The sequence below is a fragment of the Momordica charantia genome (genome assembly GCF_013281855.1).
Source record: "Momordica charantia cultivar OHB3-1 chromosome 9 unlocalized genomic scaffold, Mcharantia_2.0 BLBB01000009.1, whole genome shotgun sequence".
NCBI lineage: Eukaryota > Viridiplantae > Streptophyta > Magnoliopsida > Cucurbitales > Cucurbitaceae > Momordica > Momordica charantia.
In genome coordinates this window covers 477,673-501,625 of record NW_028275167.1, presented here as the reverse complement: position 1 = coordinate 501,625, position 23,953 = coordinate 477,673, and the positions used below count along the sequence as shown (strand labels likewise).

The window sequence follows — 23,953 nt, the reverse complement described above, 5'->3', positions numbered from 1 at the left end:
TCAATATATCTCTACTAGGCGTCATGGTCGTTAATTACATAAAATATTGATTTAGGTTAGAAAAAAGAATTTTCAATACGTAGGTTATATGAGTAGAGTGAAAACTTTACTAGACTGTCTATGTCAATATCTCCAATTATATTCTCATAGTTTGAAAAGTCTTATTTTTAACTTGAACTTTTAAATGGTTCAAAACAATTCTTCTGATGGCTTTCTTGTTCAAATGAAGATGAAGATAGAAATTTGAAGTGCTTGTAAGTTGTAAAAAGAATTAAAGAACATTCTAAATGATATCACGGAGGATTTAGGATAAAATACTGTTCATCCTTCCAAAATTAAAAGAAAATATCAAATTTGGGTTGTAGATACTTACGCAATGGGTAATAAAAAAAAATGTTTTGATAGCATATTATTTTATTTATAAAACGGTTGTATTAAATAACAAAAATCATACTGTGATGGAAGTCTTATGACAGTTACATGCATGGTATAATAAAGGGATTTAATGATCTCAATTTGTGGACTATTCAAAAAAAGAAGGTCTTAGCTATGACATTGAGGTTTCACACTAATAATTTATTGATTGTGAGAGATGGGAAAAAGATTTGGATTGCAATCTAATTTCATCCTCCAAATTAATTAATACAACTCTTTTTGCTTGTCAACGTGAGTATACCTCAAATTAAGGCGTCTTATTCTTCCTGAGATTAGAAGTTCAATCTTTTATGTTCATATTTGTTGTATTTAAAGAAAATGAACAAAAAAAAGTCACTGATTCAACTAATATTAGAATATTACAATTGCGGTAGATCTCGCTGAGAGGTCGCCCTTAGTTACCTTCTTGCTAGATCTCACAATTCATGATCTCCACCAGTAGAATCAAGCTTCGGTTCATTTCTTTCACCTTCTCTTCTAGCACGGTGAACTTGTCTGACCTTACCACATTTTGAGACAAGTTGATTCATCTCATCAGAGGAAGCGCCTCAAGACACCAGGTGTTTGGGCCCCCGAGTTCACACCCTCTTTGATGCTATTCATAATTTGACCCTTCTTATTCAAGGATTGATCGGATGGGATTCTCTACACTCTTGCCCATGTCCAATGTTGGTGAGTGTGAAGAATGGGTTCAACATTGGTTATCTTGTTTCCCACGATGGTATCAAATGATGTTGATGTAGGAATTGGCCGATTAAAGATGCAACACCAAGTAGGTCCAACGAACACCTACACACCAATGTGGCGCTAAGTCCAACACACTCTAATACTTAAGTCAGGCAAAATGTTCAATTGATAATAACATGTACCACCTAAAGCCTTGTACTCTTATTTATAGAGGGAGTCTCCTTGTGTTGGCTCGAGTGGACTAGTTCAACCGAGTCAAATTAGGTCGGAGGGCAACGACTTGATTTGGGTAGTTTGGCTCACATTGCTTCTTTAGCACCCTTTCAAGTAAACTTGGGTACATTTTACCCTAACAAAAGAGTTTACATCAAACAATAAAACAAATGCTAACTTCTCAAATGAAGGAAGGATGTTGCCAAGGGGGACGGGGGAGAGTGAGCAGGTAGAGAGCTTAAAGATCAGAACAAAATCTTTGCTCAAGTTAGTTAACTTTAACCTCAATGGTTTCACAGATAAATTTGAACACGCTTTCAAAGCATAAGAGAACTAAAATATGGACCAAATTAGCCTCGCTTACTATATATATGAGAAAATTTGTGATATTAAAATAGTGGACTAACTATCATTTAATTTATTTTCTTGTTTTTTTATAGTACTTGCAACATCATTTAGGGTGATTTTCAAAAATAAATAAATATCATTTTGGTCGTGTTTGGGAGTGATTTTGGCTGGTCAAAATCACTTTTGTCATTGTCAAAATCACTTCTCTTACTATCATGTTTGACAAATAAAAATTAATTTTAGGAAAGCTTAAAATCACTTTAGATTGATTTTTAAGGTATCATTTAGATGCTGATTAAAATCAATTATACTTAAATCTCTTTTTTCAAAATCACTAATTCTACTTTCACTCTCGAACACAATTTCGTTGATTGATTTGAACACAATTACTACTGAGCTATGCTCGTTTTGACTACATGTGTTCTTGTACTAAAAATACTGTATTATATATGTATGTATATATATATTTTTATATAACTATTTTTATAATTTTCTCTAAACAATCAACCAATCTCAACAAGTTATAAGATTCAGATCTTGGGTTGATTGGTCAAATCCATCAGTTGATTATATATATATATATATATATTTTTTTTTTCATTTTGAAAACGGGTTGATTAGATTTTTTAAAACATATTGTAAATTCATATTGACCAAAAAATAAATAATTAATTCGCTGATTGCATCTCAAATCCACCAACATAGATGAATCCTCCCATCCCTACACTCCAAAACTAAGAACTAATAACATTAATCTTTAATTTTGGCATCCTCCTTAGAAAACAGTACTTAAAATCTCTTTCTCATATATTGTTTTATCAAGGTTTTTCCAAATATGAGCATACAACATTTTACCCTTCTCTTTGGAAGAGTCTCAAATCTCAGAGTAACTTTTGCTAACATTACTTTTTAATAAATAATGCTTACAATAAGAATAAAATTTACTTGTTTATTCTTTTAATAACTAACCATTTTGATCATTTTATTTCCATTTTTATCTAATTTTTTTCATTTTATTTCTTTCTTTTTTCGATGCTTAACTCACTAAATTTTAACTCATTTCTTTTTGCTTTTCTCGTTCATATACAAGACATAGAGTATAGAATAGAAAGGCAACATAATAATAATAATAATAATATTGCTTATGATACAAAGTGGAAATTAAGGAGCTTAATTAACAACATAAACAGTACTAAAGTAGTGGGAAAAAAAAAACCAACACCAAAATACATATCCCAAGTAATAGTCCCTCACCACTCATATCTTCTGATCTGTAATTTGCTGAGCTGAGCATATAAAGAGAGCAAAAAGCGTTTCCCATAACGCTCATTAAATTCATTACTCCCCAACGCAAAAACCTCTCTTCCTTCCATATTTCACATCATATATTATTATTATTATTATTTTTTATTTTTATTATATAGTTATATTTATATTATTATTCATACTATATAAGTATATATACGTGTTCTTCCTTTTTATGCCTCTTCCTTCATGCACTGCATGCCCAATGCCCGTCCTCTGAAAAATCTTAACATTACCAGAAAAAACAAAGCAGCTGATGGAATTAAAAACCCTACCATCCCAGATTAACTAGATCCCACCCTCCATCTGTTCCAATTCACCTCTTATTCTCTTTAGAGAGAGAGAGAGATGGGTTTTCTCTCTCCTAGTTCTTCGTTTCCTCCTCCTCGGGATGGCGGGACGAGCCATTGGCATTCGCGGTGGCAGTCGGCTGGACGCTTTTCTGCGATTTTGCTGGCCTTTTGCTCTCGGGTTTCGGCACTGGTTGCCGAACCTTCACTCCTCGTATCATCTGTTACATAGATGATAATCTTACATGGCATGTTACTAACTATCCAACGTTTATATCGAAGAAAGAAAGGAATTGATATTTACATATTTCCCACACTTGACGTCTGAGTAGATGACAATGAAGTCTCCTTCTTGAAGTCCATTGGCTCTCACAAAGTCCCCTGAAAATCCCATCGAAACACACAAGTTAATGAATAAAAACCTCTTCTTAAGGTACAAAAATATTTATTAATAAATAAATACTCATAAAAAATATAACAAATCATCTAATCATTTAATCAAATGGGGCTAGTACTTAATTACCTGTGTTTTCAAGGAGATACATTCTGCTTTTGTTGTTTGGCCAATACCTATAATTAACCATTAATCATAATATTAAATATCAGAAGGGTTTCTTTTCTTTTATAAAAATATAGTAAGAAAAAATTAGGTTAAAAATCATATGAACTTTCAAATCAGAAAATATAGAGACTGACAAAAAAATGTTTTTTTAACCCAAAAGGAAATTATTATTATCAAATTCCAATACCTGTATCGCATATTCCAAACTCGAGAAGTTCCAATGTCTTCCATGGCAATAGAGATGCCATCTCTCGCATCCAATTCTGGGAGGTGGGTTTCTGCTTCCTTCTGAAATCAAACCCACAAAATAATAATAATAAAATAAAATCATTGCGTTACATTTAATTTTTAATAATTATAATGCATTTTATAACTTATATCAGAATGAAGAAAAAAAAAAGATAAAATAATGTTTTTGATTTTTCACCTTTGGGAGGACGATTCTGCCCAGATTGCCCACATCACTTTGCTTCAAAACCTTCTGCAGAAGAAACCTCAAATTCTTCTCAGGTTTCCATCCCTACACCACAAATAAAGCGTAAAAACATTAAACAATCAATGGAAATGGAAATGAAAATCATAATTTAATTTCTAAACAAACAAATTCAATCCAATTATTTTCAGTTTAATATACTGATCATCAAATCCAAACCCCAACCTGTCGCCGGTCCGACGACATTCGCGGCTGATAGTTCTGATTGTGCATGGATGAATGATTAGGAGGCGGCGGCGACTCCGCCATAAAGCCGGGAGGAGGGCCGACAGACGACGCACCGGCACCGACCCCGACCCCGACCCCAGCCGCAGATGGCCAATACACCCAGTTTGCAGGATTGTGCTGAGCAGCCGCCATGGCGCAATGCTGGAGGTGATCCGAAGCATTGTTCATATTAGCATTATGATGATTGTGGTGGCCGCCGTGGTGGTGGTGATGGTGGCGGTGGGATGAGAAGCGGCGCTGCCTCGCCATCCGCTTCTTCCGAGCTTCCCTCGTCGCCGATGAATCCAACCTAACCAAACCATTCTCCCCGCCACCTTGGGCATACTGCCCGTACCCGGCCGGGTACTGGTACCCGGCTGCGCCTACGAAACCGGGGGACGGTTGCGGCGGAGCAAAATTCCCGTCCGGAAACGAGTTGAACTGAGCCGGTAGACCATACTGATTAGCTGAGGAGTCGACCAGCTGGCCATACTGGTCGGCGTAAGCGAATGCATCGCTTACTCCGCCCGCGCCCGCGCCCGGGACGTACCCCAGCCCGGTCGGAGGATAGACAGACTGCTGCGGCGGCGGAGCTTGCATCCACTGGAGGTTGGAATTAGGGTTTTGAAAGGAACCCCCCATATAATTGTTGGCAGCCGCGGCTTCGGCGTTTTTTATTTTCCTCTTCTGGAGATGATTGGTTTGAACCCACTCTAGAATGAGCTTCAGGAGCTGCTTCATGCCCTCCTTGCCGCCGCCTAGGCGCTGGGCGGCGCTCTCAATGGTGGCCTTCTTAATCCTCACATTCCTCAAATCATCAGCAGAAACCGTCTCCCTGTTGATCTTCAGCCACTCCAGAAACACCTTCGCCATGTCCTCCTGCACGGCCACGTCCTCTCGCCGCCGCCGCTCCTCCTCGTCTTCTAATAATACCAATTCTCCGCCTCCGCCACCGCCGCCGCCGCCGTTGGTGTTGCTATTATCATTATTATTGTTTGCATCCCCTCCTCCTTGGTGCATCATCATCAAATTCTCCATCTCCGCCTCCTGAAAGCCGTCCAGTTGCAAATCCTCGAGTTGCAAAGGCTGCTGTTGATGATGTTCTTCCAATGGATCGCTTTGAAAAATACACGCCGGGTCAAAGAACTCGTTGCTCTCCTGATCAAGCAAATCCATGTACCCGAATGTCTCCATCATCATCTCGCCCCCGCCCCCGCCCCCGCCGTTGAATTCGTTCCCCGCCGGCTGGGGGATCTCCATGGAGGCGGTCGACGACATCGCCGCCGCCTCCGCGTTGTTATTGTCGTTGTTATTGTTGTTGATACAGTCATCCGCCGCCACGGCCGCATCGGCTCTCAGAACGGCCCAGGACGTGGCGGAGGAAGAGGAGGAAGCGGAGGAGGAGCAGGCGGCGGGCTTCACCGGCGGCGCCGGATTGGAGGATGAAGAGGAAGAAGACGACATGCATGGAAAATCCGGCAGCGGAGGGAAATCGTTGTAGAACATCAAAGCATCATCAAGATGATGATGATGATGATGATTATGATCGTGCGGCTGTGGAAGCTCCCCATTATTATTCTGATCAACGGGCCAGATCTCATCCATTCTCAAACCGCCACCGCCGGCGGTTTCTTCCATCAATCTCCCACCATTATTATCAATATTTCCATTTCCAAATCCTGCATGCAGATCTTGCCCATCAAAACCCCCAACAACCCCTTCCATATTCTCAAACAAAAAAAAGAAGAAGAAAAACTGAAGATGGATAATTGTGAAAGAAGAGAGAGAGAGAGAGGGAAGTGGATATTGTTTGTGATTAAGGAAGCAAAAAGAAAGCAACATAAACCATCTGGGGCGAACTCAATTCCATAAATACACAAAAAGAAAAGATTAATTAATATTACTAAGAAAAAGGGAAATTACTGAAGAAGTAGAAGATACCCACATGGTAATAAATCAATTCTGGACATTTTGAAGCTTCCCCATGTGCGAGTTGTAGCAGTGGTTCTTGTTTGTTCCAGCAGCAAGTTTCAATAACTTTTAGAATTTTTTAATTTTGGAGATAAGTTCAAATCGGGTTTTTTTTTTTTTTTTTTGAATTTAAAGAGAGGAAGAAAATAACAAAAGAAGGTGGCGCTAGTTTCTGAAGCAGATTCCGGATTTTGTGCCACTATTCCATACGTTTCCTCTTCAATGGAGCATTCCAACGGTGGACTTCAGACCTTTTTTTTGTTTATGAAAAACAAAAGAAGAAAAAAGAAAAGGAAAACAGACAGATTTTGATCCTCAATGGTGGCTCCAAACGGTGCCCTCAGGCTTTGATTTTATGAGAGAGAGAGAAATTTTCTTATTTGTTACTCACTTTTAATATTCCATTTTGCCCTCCAATCTCCTTTTTTTACAGTTTCTCTTTTCTCGTAATAATAATAATGATGATTAAAAAGAAAAAATTTAATTCAATTTCATTTGGTGTTTCTATCTCTATCGCTCCATTTGGAGACTCCCAAAAGATTCTCCATCTGCATGTTTGGCTCCATTAATAACAACAAGTAAATAATAATTCATTTAAAAAAAGAAAAAATTCTAATGGAAAGAACTTTCATTTTAACTAACAATTTAACTTTTTAAATTTTAGATAATGAGTTTTCTTCGATGGAGTGAAAGGATAGAAATATCATAGTTACAAAAAGAAGTAATTTAGATGATCTTATTTTTATGATAAGTTTTCATAAGCTGTAAATAGGAATTAAAAAAAAAGAAAGAAATCAAGTAAATTTGCGGAGATCTAGTATTAAAATGGAAAATTACCGGACGCAAACGTCATTATCAAATAAATTATAAGTAATTTATGAATTAATATTGGTCTAGAAAGAGCAAAAATCTAGGTCCTAAATGGGACTGATAAGTCAGTCTAATGAATTATACTAATTAATCAAACCGAAATCAAGGTTTTGTAAAAAAATAAAAAAAAATTTTATCCTAATGCTTTGTAAGAAGTTCGTTGTTACATATATGCATCCTTTCATCTTTATCTTTCAGATCAAATGAATGCTCATATGCGTAGCATCGGAACTTCCCAAAATTAATAATTTCAACCAACACGAGCATAATATCTCAATAATTGGAGGTTTGATCCTACATATCCCCAAATTGTTATATTAAAAAAAATAATTTCATATGAAAAAAGTTGAATTGTTATACTAAAAAAAATTTCATATGAAAAAAATTGAGTTTGGAATGGTACGAAATGTGATAATAAATAAATTCTTCTACGGAAGTATAAAAGTATACATTTTAAAAAATAGAAAAATTTACAGTTTTAATATATGCTTCCAATCTTTGATGCCATTGTCGAATTCAAATTTGTTCATAATTGGGAAACTTTATTTTCAAGACCAAATTAAAAAAAATATTTTTTCGATTAATTATCTAGGGGGTGCCACTGGGAGGTAATCCAAAGGCTTCATCTTTTTGGGATCCGATCATTGAGCGAGCGAGTTCACGGGAAGCTTGAAAGTTGGAAATATTCTTACATATCATATCAAAAGGTGGTCGCCTAACTCTCATTCAATCGGTTATGAGCAGTTTGCCAACTTATTACCTATCGATCTTCAAAGCCCCACTCAAGTTACTAAAGCACTTGAGAAGCTTATGAGGGACTTCCTTTGGAAAGGTACCGGCGATGAAGGAGGATCTCATCTTGTTAGATGGAACATTGCCACTCTCCCAAAATCACAAGGGGGTCTTGACATTAAAAGTATTAGCATCACAAACAAGGCTCTACTTACAAAGTGGTTGCGGCGCTTCTTCGATGAAAATAACAGTCTATGGGTTTCTTTGATTTCTGCTAAATATGTACAACATCCTCTAGAGATTCTTCCCACCACTTGCAAATTCAGTAGCTCAAAAGCTCCTTGGTCCCACATTATTAAAATGACGGACATCTTCCACAGAACGACTACATGGGAAGTTGGCAATGACAGAGATTTGTATTTCTGGTATCATAATTGGACCGGCAACGGGCCCCTGTACCTAGTTAAACCCAGATTTTATGCTCTCTCTGACAAAAAAAACTCTCTCTGTTTTTGAAGCTTGGCAATTTGGCTGTTGGAATTTCCTCCCTTACCGTCCTATGCTTGACAGGGAGCTGGACAATTGGGCCATTTTTACATCCTCTTTCCAACAACCCTTTCATTCTAAAGGTCCTGATAAAATCATCTGGGGAGCTATTTCCATTAGAGCATTTTCTGTACAGGATGTGAAATCCCTCCTATCAGGACCATCACAAACTGATCAATCAATCAGTTTTCTTTGACAACTTTTGGAGCCTCCTCATTCCGAAAAAATGCAAATTATTTCTTTGGTGCCTTCTCCACAGAGGTCTCAATACAGCAGATAAAATACAAGTTCGGTTTCCATCAAGGGTAAGCTTTCCAAATCGGTGTGTTCTATGCTATCAAAATGACGAATCCTTAGATCACTTATTTCTTCATTGTCCATTCACAACTGCTCTTTGGCTGCACATCCTAAATATTTTCCAGATACAAATTACTTTCCCCAGAACTATTGACAAATTTATTACCGAGCTTTTGTCAAAGCCTCTCAAAAGCCAGCGCGATATCCTTTGGAGTAACGCCATTGGATCTCTTATGTGGAACCTATGATTGGAACATAACAACCGCATTTTATCAGAGATTATTAGATCTAAGGCTTCGCTTTGGGAGGACATCAATATAAATGCCTCATCTTGGTCCTCTAAATCAAATCTTTTTTGTAATTACTCTATAGTTACTATTTCTTGTAATTGGACAGCCTTTTTTAGGCTCTTCCTTTTTGTATGTATGTTTCTCACATACCTCTTAATGAAATAGTACCACTTTGTCGAAAAAAACACCAAATTTTAAAAAAAAAAAACTTTATTCAAACTCTAGTTTTATTCTTTTTTCCTTCTAAATTTTTAGGATTATATTTTTAAGATATATTATATTTTTATTTGTTTCAGTATAAAATTTGTTCGCTAGGAGGAAGTTAGGATAATATTGTTATGATTCTTTTCAACTAAAGTGTATATATTTTTATTAAGAGTGGGTCCTTTTGAAAAATAAAAAATCTAGAGATGGAGTGAAGATCTAATGTTTTTCAAAAGTCTTAAAATTTAAATTTAATTTAACCATATATTTTATTTTAAAATTTCTTAATTGATGAAGATCTAACCAGAAGAAGGAGAAAGAAAACTAATTTTCCTAGTATTTTGAATGAGATTAAAAAAAAAGCGAGACATAAAAGAGAGCAAAAATGAGAAAAAAGATCAGCATAGCTCATGTGGTCAAGACACCTAATGAGAGTAAGAATTTCACATTATGAATTGTTGCATAACAACTTCATTTAGTAGTTGATCAAGAACTTTAACCTTAGAAATACTTAATTATTTTGAAAGAAATATAGTAAATTTATAAAATATAAAAGTTTAAATTATTCTCTTTAAATAGAAAAAAGTTTATATATATATTTTAATAATAATATAGAAAATTCTATAAACAATAACTAAACCAAAAGTTTGGCACGTGCCAGACAATTACAAATCATATTTCTTCGGTTACTCTAAATGAAATTATTTCTTAAGATAGGTGGCATAATGAAATTTGAACTCATTCCTTCTTATTCTATTCTAGTCTTTTTGGACCAATGAACCAATGATTAGCTTACAAATAATTATAATTAGGATATATTTTTTTATTTGTAGCTAATTACAAATACATTAACTAAATAGTACGTTGAAATTATTTTTAACTAAGGCATGATAAACTTTAATTTATTTTATTACTATTTATAGGAATATTTTTCATTTTAAAAATTTATTAATATTAACAAATAATTATTAATCAAAATAAAATTACATCACACCAATTACCGCTGGGTTATGTTTACTCTGACAAATTAAAAGTCATTTGAAATCTCCTTTTCTGTCCAAAATTTTTTCAACAAGTTTCAAACTTACTTTATTTTATATGAAAAAAATAGATCTTATATATTTTTTTTAATTTATTCATATCACTCACCTTACACCGATATAATTTTTTTAATTTTCTTTACTCAAATTTTCAAGCATACTACGATTGTTTTCCCTTTTACCTTCTACATATATCTTTTGGGATCACCATTCAATCGAAATTCAAGTTGATGATTTTCTATTTTACTTGGTGCTTCTCGGTCAGTTTTATTTTATTTTCATTTAAATTTTATAACACTAATTTAGGTAAAAAAAATTTATGTTCCCAATAGGATGGATTTGCAAAGAAATAGGTAATTTGATACTCATTCATTTTTTTGAACTATCTTTATTTTTATATATATTTTTATTAGTTGAAGTATTGTTTTTTAAGTTCATTTTGCATGTTAGTGTGTTTAGGCATAAATTTTTTTATGTTCATTAGTTTTTTTTATTTAATAAATGAGGAAGCAGGAGCATGAATAAATAGAAAATACGAGGGAAAGTTGGTTTACCATTTAAATTTTTTTAGTTATAAATATATTGATCATTTTTGTTTAGATTTGGAAATATATATTCGAAGAAATGTTTACCCTTTTTGTTTTTTTTCATATAATTTTATTGAAAATTTTAATTTATTAAGTTGATTTGATTAAATTATTATATTTTTCATGTGACATTATTATTTTATATTAAAATATTACATTATTATTAATACAATATCATACAAAAGTATAAGAATACAATAGTCAAATTATAAGAACATAATAGTCAAATGTCGGAACGGTCATAATAGACTTGTCCTCCCATACCACTTATAAAAAAGATCTCATTCCTCCAATTTAGATGTGCTATTATGACTTAAAGTTAATTTAATGAACTCGAATGCTTATTGATTTGAGCTTGGAAGAGTTCGTTCCTTTGAAGAACTTTTGTTTGTCCAAGATCATAAAAAACCAATCTTTAAAATTCGATAGAATCCAACATCAACGCTACAGAAATAAAGAATAAAATACGTGAATGAGAATGATATGACTGAGTTTTATATAGAATTTAAAAAACAAATAATAAAAAATTCGTATTTTGATTCGACTGCAACTTGTAATTGAACGCTGTTTTAAGAAAAATATAAAAGAATAGGGCTCGAGACCATCCATCCATGGTAACGTTACAAAGTTTGCCATACGATACAGTTGCATCATAACTAGAGGCCGTACAGCTGGTACACACTCTCTCTCTCTCTCTCTCTCTCTCTTCACTTTTTTTCTGTTAATTCTAGAGTGAGAAATTCGGAAACACACGTCCGTTTGTGTGATTCGTGGGTGGAGCTTCACCGTTGTTAGTTTTGCGCCACGTGTCCCGGCGACATGCAAGTCCAGCCAATCAGCATGCTTCAGTCTCCCCCGTGACGTAGCTGATTAACTCACCGGCTTGGCGAGGCAGCTACGTCACCGACACGTGACCAACTGCCACGTGTTGCAGTTCCCGTCACCACTAACGACTGCGGGTTATGGTCAAATTCAGAAAAATTGGATCTCTCACTCGCTCAACTTGCGTCTGGATGTAAATTTTTGACTTTGTTTTTATTATATTTTTCAATGCCTGCGTTCGCACGTGGATGTGGCCCATCCTTCACTCTCTTTTCTTTTTTAAAATCCAAACAAAAAATCATTTCTGATGTATTGCTTTATCAGTCGCCACGTGTCTGGTTACAAACTCAATTAGTTGTTTTTGCTCCAAACCCTTTGTGTAGCTTCGAAATATTCTTTTATCTCCCCTCCATCGTTAAGTCCTGTGGTAATCCGAACACAATTCAGTAAATAAGACACGTAGTTATTAAATTTGAAAAAGAAAAACAACAAATAAATTTTACTTATCTGATTAGCCTGACAAACTCAAGATCTAACATTATTGTAAATGATACTTTGTGCGTGTTACCATCAAAATTTTTAATCTAGATGGCAATAGAAATATCGATACCGATGGATATTTTAGAAAAGTTATAAAAATAAAAATAATCGTAAAAAATATTTAAATTATCAAATACGCATTCAAACATTTCTAAATAAGTTAAAAATGATTGATATTAATATTATGTCTATATATTGGTAATATTTTTAATATTTTGTTAATTTTTTTGCAATACTATAGAAATGTCGACCGACATTTAATATCCTGATTATAATGCATGTTAGGTCAAAATTATCAACATTCATAAGGATCTATCTCAAAACTAATTGACAATGAGAGAAGTAGCTCATGTATCTTATAAACCTTGTTAGGCTCTTTGTAGTCGGATGCTCGTTTGAGCTTTCTGAACTTTGATACCATAACAATATTTATGAGAGATTCCATCTCAAAAAGACCAATGAAAAATGAGAGGAAGTAGTCCATGCACGCATATTATAAACTTTTATTATTGTTGGATTTTGGATACAAAATAAAATAAATAAATAAAATGAAGGAGTGAAAACAAATAATGGGCAAAAAGCCCAAACCTTTATTTTTAGGTTTCACATACTCATATATATATATATATATATATATATATATATAAATTTAATGTTTTGTGGGGGAGTAGTCGTCAGAATTTTAGGTGTAGTCGAATTGGGGTTTTTGGCAATAGTTTTTGTGGCAGCGGCTCGGATATTGGTAAAGACATTGGAAGAGATCAAGATCGTCTTTATTGGGGTAATTGTAACTTGATCTACTGTGTTTTTCATTCCTATACCTAAGTATTAATTGTGTAAAATACTTAGAAGTTAGGGAGCTTTTGTTGGGACCTAGTTTTGTATCCAATCCTTAACCCACATCTGAGTGGAAGACTGGACGTAACCTTTAGTGGTGAACCAGTATTATTTTGTTGTGTTGTTTTCTTTTTCTTTACAGTTTTCTTCTTTATTTTCATATTTTTTGTTGTGTTTGGATTTTTTTGTGGAAGGAAAAATTATAGAGGACCATTAATTTTCGAACAATTATGTCGCTTATCTGGAATCCTTAGCAAACATGACTTAGTTAATAAGACATCCTTGATTTTCCTTAACCGTCCCAATTAACTATCAATTAATCACGATAACGTACGATAAATGGTGTGTTTATAGTTTGGGGTAGTTTCTCTGCATGGCCTTAATTGCCAAATTTATATTCTTCCTATATCTATTAGCTAGCTTTGTTCCCATGCAGCTATATATTATTTTGGTTATTGGATCGAGTGGTTTCATTAAATACTATATATTATTGATCGAATTTATTCACTTACAATAATATATAAGGACAACATAACAAATAACAAAACAGTGGGCATACCACTCCACTCCCTACATGGCTTATCGTCTTTATTCCCAAGACAAACTTGTCTATTTTTTATTTTCAACTTTCAACGTCGTTGGATCATCCACGTAACACATACCATGCTAAATCACTTACTATGAATCTAAACGTCCAGATTCAAAGTGCATATACTTGATCTAGTTAATCCAAATGTAAGTGAAACTTGGTTGTGTCTCCAAAATTAATCAATTCAAAATGAGTTGGTTTACGGTTTAGGATCCCACGGTGAAAAGATAAAAGACTTAATAAGAATTTATAATATAGGTAGGATATTCTTCTCATTGTCAATTAATTTTGAAATGAAATCCCATGAACAATATGAAACCTATAAGTCGATGACCCTTTGACCTTTTTGTCCCTCAGCCCAAGATCTCAAGGATATTCCTTGAGGCCCCGAGCTACCCAAACTATCTCTTGGAGACAAATCCCATGAATAAATACTATCTCAAAGAATAATATTGATATGTTATCATAGTCTAAAAACAAAAGAAAAGAGGAGAGCTTGCAAAGGTTTTGCAAATGGGTTAGAAAGTGAATTTTAGTTGAGCATCTAGCAAAAAAATAGGGGTTGTGTAAAATATCTCTCGTGCATGATGCCTCTCGTCTTATTTATAGAGTGCGTTTCTTTGGATAGGCTTAGATAGACCATCTCGATTGGATAAGATTAAGGTCAGGTTGGCTTGACGATCCTAGGTGGTGGTTTGGCCAGGGTTGATTCTTTGTCTATCACTTTAGGTAAACTTAATACGGTAATTTCATCCCTAACAAATTTTATTCTCTCAATTTGTTTGTTATATTTATTTAATGAAGTCTGTCGATTTTGTTCCTCAATTTTCGCTTTTAATTTTGATAAGCTCGGGTCATTAGTATCGATTAGTATATATCTAAAACTATGCCTAGCAATGGATGTTGGGGAGGTTAATTAGCCGATACCAAATTCAATTTTTGGATAATTTCTGTACATTGAAAAACAATTAACACAACTTAGAACATTTAAAATGAAACAAAAATTAAAATGAGGAGAAAAAACTTTAATTGATCAATTATTTAAAATATAATATGTAGGATGAGAATTCAAACTCACTGACTTTTTAGTCATAGATGCTTTAGCCAGTTGAACTATGTTTTGATTAATCTATGAAATAATTTTGATATTTCTAGAATTGATAATTTCTAGTCATATCAATAAATTCTATTTTAAGGAGTCTTTTAAATTTGAAATTGGTCTAAAAATTTAAATTATATTTTAAAGAGGGGTGGAAAGATGTACTAAATGAAAACCTAAAAAATAAGTACTATTTTTAAAAAATTAAAAACTAAAAATAAAATTGTCAAACTACATCTTAATTATTTTGAATTTGTACTTATTTCATATTTAATTCTAAAAAAATGTCAAATAATTCCCCACTTTTAAATTACTGGCGGAGGTAGGGCAAGTCCCTCCCTCCCCTAGTGTTTTTTAGTAAATTATAAAAATAGCACTAAGGAAATATTTATTTACTACATATAAAATTATATCTAAAATAAAAATAACATAAATTGCAAACTAATACAATCACACGGAGAATCAGAAATTATTTCTACCATATTTATACGACGAAAGTCTATTTACTCCCTATGTCTACGTCTAGGTCTTGGCATGTATTTTTTTTAGAGTTCAAAATTATTTTTCCTTCTTTTGCCGAGTGTTCGAGGGTTTACTAAATGATTTTTAATTTTTTTCCCTACTTTTACAGACTATTTGGCGGTTTTATTTTATACACGCCATTTGTTTTGGTGTAATTCTTGCATCTTTTTTCCTTTTTCTTTGATGGCAGATGAATCTCTCAATCCTACACCTAGCTTAATCTTCTTCGACGAAATCGACCAACTCTTGAACAATACATCAATCCTTACTTATTATATCATTTCCGAAAACACGAGTCATGTACATTCTTGTGGATCTGACTTGTTGACTAAAAGACATGCATGAACTCATTTATTTATTATTTCAAATAAATAATATAGACTTTTTTTTTTAATTTCATAAGTTGGAACATATTTCATTTTTATGATTTTCAATGTATCCCTAAAGTGTGTAAAAATGTGAAATTAAAAAAATTATTTTGAGGAGATCCCAGACTAGTTGAAGCCACGTCGGGGGAGAGGATTTAAGGATTCTACCCTGTTTAACTTAAATTCCTTCTGTGTGTTTGTTGCATGAATATTGAATTTTTTAATTTGTAGACAATATTATTTATTAGTTTTAGATTGTTTTATCCTTTTACTTTCTTCTTTTAATTTGATATTTTATTTTTGTTTGTTATATCATATATATAGATGAATTTTGTTTTGTTTTGTGTTTTTTTTATATATAAATATTAAAAATTCTCTAACCAGATAAAAAAAAACTATAATTCTAGCCAACTTAAACATAATTTAACTAGTTAAGACATATATCTCGACCAGAGAACTTTTCGAATTTTAACAACCTCCTATAATTATTAAAAAGAATTCACTAAATACTAGTCCGCGAACATCTCGCATGAAAAGGAAATTTGATTTCATATTTAATATTCACTTTATTTTAGTTGGTCAGGTCATGCAAATAAAAGGGTGCGTACCTAATAGAGATTAATGTGCTGACTATTGGGAATCCGATCAAATTCTCACATTAGCTAGATAAAGAGAAGATGATCAAATTCATCTTTTGGCCTTCGGGTGTAATCAAAAGTAAAGCCATGACGGCTTTTGTTCAAAGTGGACAATATCATACAAATGTGGAATCGAATATAAGTAGGGACAAAATTTCCATTAATTTGATATTTCTTTTTTTTTTTTTTTTTTGAAATAGAAAGTTTAGGCTCGAAATAGACAATACCATACCATCATAGAAAAATATGAAAAGGTCATATGTTTTATCAATAACGTAGTATCATTCAGTAATTAACTTGAACCTAGCTCAACTAATTAATGTAATTATTAAAAAGTCGTGAGTAAGAATGTTCGCCTGTCTTGAAAAAAGGGATTAGTACATTGATAGGCTATTTAGAGACTATAATTACATGAAAGGATTGAATTGTATAAAATTTATACTTTTGTCATAAAACAATCTCATTTAGGATGATACCTATCACCCAATTTACTAATATATCCTTTTGTATCTCACCTCAATGTTAATTAATTTTAAAAATCCAAGATTGGCTACTTGGGAGGTTACATTTTAAATCCCTCAAATTTTGCCTAATTAGACTTTCCAAAACTGAAAAATATCAACTCCCCAAAATCCTCCATTGTTGAAAAAATTCGAAAACCTCATTCCTCCGACTTTTCTTCTTCTTCTATCGTTCTGTTTTCGTCCATTCCTTCGTCTCCGGCCGCCGTCTCCATTCTTCTTTGTCGCTGGAACAATCCGTCTAGCTTCTGCTTCGTTTCCGGCCGCCCGTCCATTGTTTCCGTCTGTTTATCCCGAGGTTTCTTTTTTGTCGTCGGCCACCCGTCGATCATTCCAGTCCTCCGCTTATCCCAACCATTGTCTAGTCGCCGACCGGAAGGTTTGTAGGTTATTTGCTTTGTTTGTTAATTGTAGATGGATATAGTCGTATATACTTTATAGCCAGATATAGGTTATATCTCCATATAAGTGTATGTTATAATGACTATAGTTTATATCACCATTGTTAAGTGTATGTTGCTTGAGTTTATAGCCGGATATAGTTTAAATTTCCATATAACTGAAAAGGTAGTCAGATATAGTTTATATGTCTATATATATATATATTTCTATATAAGTGTATGTTATAATGGTTATATTATTAAAATTTGGTAAGAAAAAAAAGTAATAAATGAAAAAATATTTGTAATAAATTTCATATATTAAGGAGTAAATTTGAAGATTATAATAATAATGGAATATTTTGTAATAAATTTCATTCTTTAGTAGGATATATTAAAGAGTAAATTAAGGAATTATGAGAATGATTGATTTAGGTCCCACAATAATTTAATGTTTACAAAATAAAATTTGGAATATTAATCTTTTAGATTTAAATAAAAGATAAATTATAATAAATATAAATACTATAAATAAGGGTAAATTTGACATTTGAAAAAAGTTTTAAATCCAGAAATCTAAGACGGTAAAATTTATAAATATTGGACCATTTGTAAAAATAAATTTGCAAAATAGCTTGTCGAAGACATTATCTCTAGGAAAAAAACACATAGTATCAATCAGCAGACTACTTTTTTTGGGCCTAATTGAAAAGGCCCTATTCGGATAATGGAAGGCCAAATAGGAACTCTATACAAGGAACCTCTGACTTATTTGAATTAGAATCCAAATCCATCCATTTTAGTTTTCTTCCTTTGAATAGATATTCCTATTTTGATTGTTTTTTAAATATTTTGCTTTCATCGTTACCAGATGGAACAATCACATTCTAGTACTAGACTTTTAACATAAGGTTGTTTAAAAAGACAATCTTTAGTCTAACATGATATATAATATTTTTCTGTGAAATCATTAAAAAGATTTAATTGAGTGAAAATTTCCTACCTGAATATTTTTTTAATAAAGTTTTGTAATAAATTTCTAATTAATGTAGTAGTAGCGGTTATCAAAAATAAGAAAAAAAGTGGTAATAACCTGTCTAGTGGTAATTAATATCTATCTTTGATCAAGTGAAAATAAGTTCGAAACCGTAAAAATGCCCGTAAAACACCATTTCCATTATTGGTTTTTTCTCGCACTTCCTATTTTCCTACTTAGTATCAAGATTTTAAACGACAATGTCGATGAAAATGTCGAGGTCTCAATTTATGGAAATGTCAATAAAAATATCAAATTATGTACATTTTGTTGTCTCATTTGCGTCGATGTCGAACGCACGCATATATACAGAGTAAAAATATTGGCTGAAATTTAATACCTTGCTAGTACACGAAATTATTTTGAAAACGTAGTAATATGATTTTCCAAACAGGCAATTCACAAAGGCATAGAAATGGGCATTGAACAACATTATTATAAAATCCAAAACATGATCAGCAGTTCACTGTGTGAGGAATTGAAATTAAAGAAGAAGATCAGGTTATGTTGCAGCAGCAAGAAAGGAGTCGAAGGAGACACCCATACACGCGCCGCCCTTCACATGACCTGCAGAGATGCAACTTTGATGGCAGTTTGGAAAACTTGAGCATGTTCCCAAACACGCCACTGGTACATTCAGTGCACCTCCTGGCCCTAGCCCTGCAATTTCACTCGGACATTTTCACATTTCGATCAACATTTCTATATGTTTAAAGGATTGATGTCGCATATTTTCATAGTATCATCAGATATAAATATTTTAAACAAGGAAAAATTGGAAATAGGAGTTTCACCATATGTTAGGTAATGTTTGACTTTGATATATAGTATCTTGTTTATAATTTTTCAACACATTATCAAAATAGAATAAAAGTTTTGGAAATACAAAGCTTTGATTTCTTCTTCTTCTTTTTTTTTTCGATATGGTCATATCATAAGACTTTGAATATTTATTTTTTCCAAATGAAACTTAAGAAAATAATTTTAAAAACAACAAAGAATGGCAGATGAATACACTTTTATTGTTTGAGAATTGAAAAAACGATCTTGCTTTTGTTATTTCTCAAATGACACGGAGATAATAAATACGAAATGAAAAATAAAAACGTTACAAAATCGAGCATGCCCTCGATATATGTATATGCATGTGAAGGAAAGTGAAGCCGAGTATTTTCCACTATCGTGGGAGAGAGGAAAGGAGGATTACCTGCAATCAGAAGGAAAGCAATAGAGAGGATGCATAGGAGGAATGAAGAATGGTTTGTAGATGCCATGGCTTCTCTCTCTTTTGGTGATTGAAAATAAGCCATGGAGCAACTCTCCTTAGTAGTATCTGCCTAAATTTGGTATCAGTTATGATGAGGTTTTAGGTTCAAGTACTATACTGGTCATTGTGTTGTTCAAGTCCAGACAACGAGTTCTGATTATAAGAATCTACGTCATAAACCACATGACATTGATTCTAAAAAAAGATTCCCGGATCCGATGGTGAGGTTGCAATCTTTGATTCTTTCCATGAATTATGTTCCATATATAATTATGATTTACCATCCTCTCTTTCTTCGTATAACCTAACATTGATTCTTCTCAAAAAAAAAAAAAAAAAAAAAAACCTAACATTGATTCCATTTGTAGCGAGGTTGCCCATATCTTTGTCCTAATTTTCCTCAAATAATTGACCCCAATTAATATTTCTCTCTCCTCTCTGGACACTGTTTGAATTCCTTTTGTAGAGAGGTTGCTCAATCTTATCCTTTAGGATTTATCGTTTTTTATGTGGGAATCTAAGATTTCGGTACCCAGGACAAAAAAATCCACGTATCTACGTTATGATATTGTCTACTTTTAACATAATCATCGTAACTTTACATTTGGTTTCATTCAAAATGTCACATATCATTAGAGAGAATTGTCTCTCACCTATACTAGAAATCTCTCCCTTTCCTAACTATGAGACTTTATTTCCACCACCACTAACAACGTGGACATTTGCAAAATCATAATCTTATTGCTATATTTGCAAATATAGCCATGTAAATTAGCATCCATTAAAATTTCCCCAATTTATACTCTATAACTTATGTTGAAATTTTAATATTTTCTAAATATTTATGTAAATATTAGTCGTAAATATTTAGTCCTTATTATTTATTTTGTAGTAGGTATTTTTCCTATTTTTATTTCCTTATTGTTGTAAGTCTTTCTCTACCTAGGTTTCACATTTTTTTAATATACCATAATAATTTATTTTAAAAAAATTAAGATGGTATCAAAGTCATAGTCTAAAAACCTAGTTGTGTGCGAGTGAAATCATCAAAGACCAAATAAAAAATGATTGATGAGCCTTATATATAGTCATTATGAAATTGTAGATGAATCCCTTGATCGGGCAAAAACTACTCGAGGTAGCAAGAAATTAAAGACATGCGGGTAGATTGATATAAAAAAAGGATAGCCTTATAAAGTCGGTTGGGTAGACTAATATTAGGAAGAAGGTCGTGCTCATGTTCTATCTTGATATGTTGCAACTTTAGATAAAAGCAAGCTGCCACCATAATGTGATTTCATGGTTGCACCCTTACTAGGTGTGCTACTAGCCATAGATAAGTGAGAGCTCACTTCACCAGTCGAGAGTACTAGATGAATGAATGACTATTCGAGGTAATATATAGATGATACTTTGTTCGATAGGAGAATTGTTTAGTAGTGTAAACAAAGTCTCAAATTAGCCAGGAAAGATGTAAATCCATGATATAATAGGGGTAGACATTTATCTCATTAGTAAGAGATCTTTTGGGTAAAATCAAAAGTAAAGTCATAGGGAATAATACCCAAAATAGACAATATAATACAATTGTGTAGATACGTAGGGTTTAGTTGTCGTTAAAAAAGTTTCACATGATAAAATAAAACATGTTAAAGTTGACAAACATATTCTTAAAGCGAAATTGATGCATGTGTAATACCCTATCTTTCAATGATAGTGTAAGTTGCTTACTAACTAAGGGACTCTATTAGAGATCATTCAGTATTAGTTAGTTAATGAGTTATTTGAGTAGTTTAGTTGTTATGGCTTCTATTGTAATTTTGCCTATATACGACTCTTTTATTAATAAGAAGTTGAGCCAGTTATATATTCTCGGATCTAATATGGTATCAGAACGGGTGGTACTGTATTCGAATCCAATATTATGATTTCCTCCTCGTGACTTTACATTTGGTTTCATTCAAAATGTCCAAATCAACGGAGATAATTGTCCCTCATCTGTATACCATGAATCTCTTCTTTTCATAGCTAATGTAAGAATTTGTTTGCACTACTAACAACTTGGACATTTGCAAAATCATAATCTTATTGCCATATTTGCAAATATATCAACGTGAATTAGCATCCATTAAAATTTTCCCAATTTACCCTCTATAACTTATGTTGGAATTTTTAATATTTACTAAATATTTATATAAATATTAGTGTCAATATTTTTGAGTCCTAATTATTTTGTAGTAGGTATTTCTCTTATTTTCTTTCCTTATTGTTGCAAGTCTCTCTCCGCCTAGGTTTCACATTTTTTTAATATATCATAATATAATTTATTTTTTCTTAGAATTAAGATGGTATCCGAGCCATCGTCTAAAAACCTAATTGTGTGAGTGGAATCATCAAAGATCAAATAAAAAATGATTGATGAGCTTCATAGTCATTACGAAATTATAGTTGAATTCCTTGATCGAACAAAAACTGTTCGAGGTAGCCAGAAAGACATGCTTTATCAAGTTGAGTAGACTGATATAAAGAAAGGATAGCCCTATCAGGTCGGCTGGGTAGATTGATATTAGGAAGAAGGTTTCTTTGTTCGACGAGAGGAAATTGAAGGTGCACTTATGGTTGACACTAAGTTTTATAACGTGTGATCCGTGCTCGTGTTCTAGTTGGATGTGTTGCAGCTTTAGATTAAAGCAAGCTGCCACCATAATGTGATTTCGTGGTTGCACTCTTACTGGGTGTGCTACTAGCCATAGATAAGAGAGAACTCTCGTTACCAATTAGAAGTATTGGACAAATGAATGACTATTCAAGGTAATATACAGGTCATACTTTGTATATAGTAATTTTAATATCTATAATGTAATATTAGTTGTCAATATTTATTCTTTAATTTTCTTTCCCTCTTGTAATAGTTCTTTCTCCTATAAAAGAAGATCTAGGTTGTACATTTGTTAATTTATCATAATAATTTTATTTTTTTAAAATAAAACTTTATAACTTAATTTATCATAGCTGAATGAATAAGATACCAAGGTAGACAATTCCATCTCCCACACAAATGGTTTGATCTTAAAATTAAATTTTAATTAGTATTTATATTAAAATAACAAAAAAAGTAGAAACGTTTATAATTTTATATTAAATAAAAAAGTATATATATATATGTACACATATTATAGAAGATTTTATTCTAGATTGAAAATGTGGATATTATGAAAATTTATTTATTTTTTTTGGAACAAGAACTTCGTTAAATCATGAAAAAATGGCATCTTGGGCTACATTAGCAGAGTTATTTTCTTCCACCTTCTGTGAAAGCCAAGAAGGAAAGTTAGAGAGGTAAAGGAGGGGAACATCCAATCTAATGGACTTTTGGCAACAAGAACAACTCCATCTAGTTTTCTACAAACACACCTAAAATAGAGAGAGAAAAAACTACAACTCTGATATCTTGAACGTAGGTACCAATTTAAATATTTCGTCACTCCCGTTCCCATAAGATCGAATGAATCATCATAAATAATGGATTAGGCTCAAGGAATAATTCGATCATCTCCCAAACGCTTAGCAAGATAATTCATGTCATCCTAAATAACCAACCAAGAAGGGTTACCCTTTAAACAATTTATTCCACAAATTTTCTCTTAATTTGTATTTCTTTTCATTCCATAGTCTTCGCATCAAATTAGGTGATAGTAAATGCCAAACCAAAAAGGCAAAACCTATCTTTATAGGTATTAACTTTTTTTACCTCTTACCTCCCATCCAAGGGAATGAGTGATGTTTGTTTGTTTTTGCATCTTTTGTAGATGTTATTTTTAGCAACCTTTGAACCTCTAACGCCATCCCGATGCACTTTTTTACCTTTATCGTGTGTTATCACTCATACGGTAAAATTTCAAAACAATAAGTTTCAAAAAGTCAAATTTAAATTCAAATCAGTCGAACAAAACATCCCTGTGGTGATATTCTCATTTCTAATTATTCTCTCTAAATTATTTTTTTCTTAGAAACATTTCTAATTATCGGTAAGTAGTATATATCCCCAACTATTGTGAATCTAGGAGGTTTCTTCGCGTTATTGTTGTTCTCCCATTCACACAGTTTTCTTTTTCTTTTCATTATACATTACCTTACTGGTGGCCTTGTCCTTTGGACACAAATGAAAATGCAATTTTCTTTGAAAATTTGTTATGATTTCATTTTTCACAATATTCAGCGGGTAATTCTTTCTAAGTTGTTATCTATGACACTTAA

At 32.8% G+C, this 23,953-nt stretch overlaps 1 protein-coding gene and 1 long non-coding RNA gene across 4 annotated transcripts; both read right to left on the bottom strand.

Moving 5' to 3' along the window:
* Positions 1–2,801: 2,801 nt before the first annotated feature.
* Positions 2,802–6,639, bottom strand: ABI3 (AP2/B3-like transcriptional factor family protein). Of its 3 annotated transcripts, XM_088117627.1 has the most exons (7): positions 6,486–6,639; positions 4,499–6,219; positions 4,268–4,360; positions 4,028–4,128; positions 3,802–3,848; positions 3,583–3,659; positions 2,802–3,499 (listed from the first exon to the last, which is right to left on the bottom strand). In XM_088117627.1, exons 2-7 carry the CDS (start codon positions 6,176–6,178, stop codon positions 3,353–3,355), a joined length of 2,145 nt encoding a protein of 714 aa, XP_087973753.1. In that variant the 5' UTR covers positions 6,179–6,219; positions 6,486–6,639; the 3' UTR covers positions 2,802–3,352. The 3 variants fall into 3 exon arrangements, with proteins under 3 accessions (XP_087973753.1, XP_087973752.1, XP_022152048.2); XM_088117626.1 differs by lacking the exon at positions 6,486–6,639 and having other exon boundaries at positions 4,028–4,125; positions 4,499–6,455; XM_022296356.2 differs by lacking the exon at positions 6,486–6,639 and having other exon boundaries at positions 4,499–6,453.
* A 12,188-nt stretch (positions 6,640–18,827) lies between these two features.
* On the bottom strand, positions 18,828–19,917 carry LOC111019861 (uncharacterized). Its single transcript, XR_002602586.2, has 2 exons — positions 19,637–19,917; positions 18,828–19,089 (listed from the first exon to the last, which is right to left on the bottom strand). It is a non-coding gene; the product is annotated as an uncharacterized LOC111019861 (long non-coding RNA).
* Positions 19,918–23,953: the final 4,036 nt, after the last annotated feature.

Coding starts and splice junctions, on each gene's coding strand:
- ABI3 (XM_022296356.2), bottom strand. CDS start 6,382: ATGTTGCTTTCTTTTTGCTTCCTTAATCACAAACAATATCCACTTCCC. Junction 3,660..3,801: donor GTATCTCCTTGAAAACACAG/GTAATTAAGTAC, acceptor TGGGATTTTCAG/GGGACTTTGTGAGAGCCAAT. Junction 3,500..3,582: donor ACGTCAAGTGTGGGAAATAT/GTAAATATCAAT, acceptor TCTATGTAACAG/ATGATACGAGGAGTGAAGGT.